The 2309-nt window shown below is 36.7% G+C and overlaps 1 protein-coding gene across 1 annotated transcript in view; it reads right to left on the bottom strand.

Moving 5' to 3' along the window:
• Window positions 1–472: 472 nt before the first annotated feature.
• The window catches only part of LOC110459881, a 4676-nt gene continuing 2839 nt past the window's right edge, over window positions 473–2309 (bottom strand). Inside the window, exons 3-4 of the mRNA XM_021512349.1 lie at window positions 1176–1367; window positions 473–595 (exon numbers count right to left, since the gene is read on the bottom strand). Coding sequence (XP_021368024.1) covers window positions 473–595; window positions 1176–1367 — 315 coding nt within the window. The remainder of the gene's footprint in view (window positions 596–1175; window positions 1368–2309) is intronic.

The following is a 2309-nucleotide window of genomic DNA, read 5'->3' as shown; positions in this document are numbered from 1 at the left end:
GGCTGATACCTGTCCTTGGAAGATTACAGAGGGAAACAATCCAAATCTGATCAATTTAACCGTTATGCGTTTGTGTGATTCTTTATATTTACATCAAAAGATCACATTAATCTACTTGTGTCATCCACAATGTGGCGAAAACAGAGCCTTTGAGGTGAGGAGAACATCCTTTGACCTTGGAGGATGACCTTTGAAAATTAACTTCAACCAGTTTAAAGGTCAGGGATGTGATATATATAGCCAATTAGTATTAAAGGACCGACAGGCAACTTACTGTGTTTTTACCTATTTTGATGTCATTAACAAGTTCTCGTTGAGAAAAATGTAGTTTCGTGCTTTAAGAAGTTCTATGCTGTACATTATAGTGACTGGTTTTGCATGTGTCATTGCCCCGGTTCTCGCTTTAAATTCCAATTTTGTTGATATTTTGTTATCTTTCTTGTCTGTGTTGTTTGTTTGTTAATTTATTGATTTAACAGGTGGCTGACACATTAATGATTGTACAACATACCTGCAGCAGTAGTGCACCGAGGCAGATGTATCCCATCATATCTAGAGTAGATCCAAAACTTGACATGATCGCGTCGTAACAGCCCTAGAATGAAAACAAAACAATGCTGTCACACAAGTCCCAGTAAGTCACACGCCATATTTGACATGATTTATCACGTATTTGACCTTTATTGGGTTAAACTCATCTTAGATTTTGCTATTGTGTGTAGCAACTACAGTGTCGTTTCACTTAGTTACGATTTAAGAATCTTCCTCATCTGTTCCTCTCTCGAACATAATACTTTATTAGATTACTTCTAAAACAAATTTCCACTTAAGAATGAAATATTCAAAGCAAAACCGTTTGAATAGTAATAATAGATATTGAATATATTTTTTTTTTCATTTGTATTTTATCACACTGAGTTTACTAGCAACGAAATAACTGTACTTAGATTTGTTCAGTTTAAACATAGTATGCTCGCAAAAGATTGTAATTCGCCGTTCCTAATTTTCGCTGATATTCCAATTGGTCAACTTACTATGTTATTAATTTTGTTTTGTTTTTCTTCTTCCTCTTTCTTCTTTTAAGTACTGCTTGACTTACATTTAGTGAAAATTCAACTTGACATTCATTGTGTAAAACAAAAGGCTATAACTCAACGAACAGCAATTACACTTACATCAGAGTGATATGTGCCGCTAGTTGCAGTGTCGGTACATGCTGTTTTTGCGAAGGCGGAGTATGTGTCCTCGGTTACACCGATACAGCATCCTTTTGGTATCTTTAAGGAGGCTCCATCTCCAATCCGCCAGGGGGTGAGGTCGAAGTCGTTTGTTGTCGCGGTTACCGGATTCACACCACAGCACTCCATCTATCGAAAGAAGTAATGAAGTAAAGAGTACTTGCTTCTCCTTGCAACCTATTTTCAATATTCTATATTGACGCGTCTTTTCTGCAGCGGTGAACCTTTTCTACACTGACTATTCACTACATCTCGGTCGTTTCTGTTTGAATGATATTTTATCATATAAATGTTTTAATACTTTTACTTTACTAATACTTTATCCCCTTCACATTCGGAGGTAAAAGCCTGCTGTATCACAATGAATGTCGAGGAGGCGACAGATATGGAACCTCTTGCGGAATCGGGGATTCTCGTCTATGTTTTCTGCTTAGTGGAAAGCTAATTATTTGATCTGCTGCCCAAATTGAAAGACTTGGGATTTATTTTATTTTCTCTCTCATTATTTTATTTACTCTTACTTTTCGGCGAATATCTCGCTTGACACCCATCTTCATACATGTAAGACCTTAACTGTACCGAGGATATCAAACCCCATACAAGCAAACGTAATTACTCATAACACCAGCACACAAGGTTCAATAATTGAAAAAATTCTCCATATGGGTGAAAAAAACAGGGAATACCGAAATGTCAACAAACACCCTATTTGAAACCTTCATCGATAAAACTAGGAAAATACTTTAACCCTTTCACCACTGTAGACCATAATGGACCCCTCCATATCAATGCATGGTAGAGTCTACTAAAGTTACATAGGGGTGAAAGGGTTAACAAAAGAAAGATTGACGTGGAGATCTTTCAACAAGATCAAGGAGAATAAGACCAAATGTTCCGGAAGGGTGAATGTCTTTTGCTGTATTAATGACAACCCTCATGCAAAGGTCAAATCCATATAATGCCACGACCTCAAAGCGAGAACTAGGATGGTGACAAACAAACAGCAAGGTACAGTAACATTAATGATCATATTAAAAATAATCGATCTCCATATCACACAAAGAAATTGCG

The sequence above is a fragment of the Mizuhopecten yessoensis genome, unplaced genomic scaffold (genome assembly GCF_002113885.1).
Source record: "Mizuhopecten yessoensis strain PY_sf001 unplaced genomic scaffold, ASM211388v2 scaffold10253, whole genome shotgun sequence".
Taxonomy (NCBI): domain Eukaryota; kingdom Metazoa; phylum Mollusca; class Bivalvia; order Pectinida; family Pectinidae; genus Mizuhopecten; species Mizuhopecten yessoensis.
Note: the sequence above shows the minus strand (reverse complement) of the source record. Positions and strands in the feature narration are given on the sequence as shown.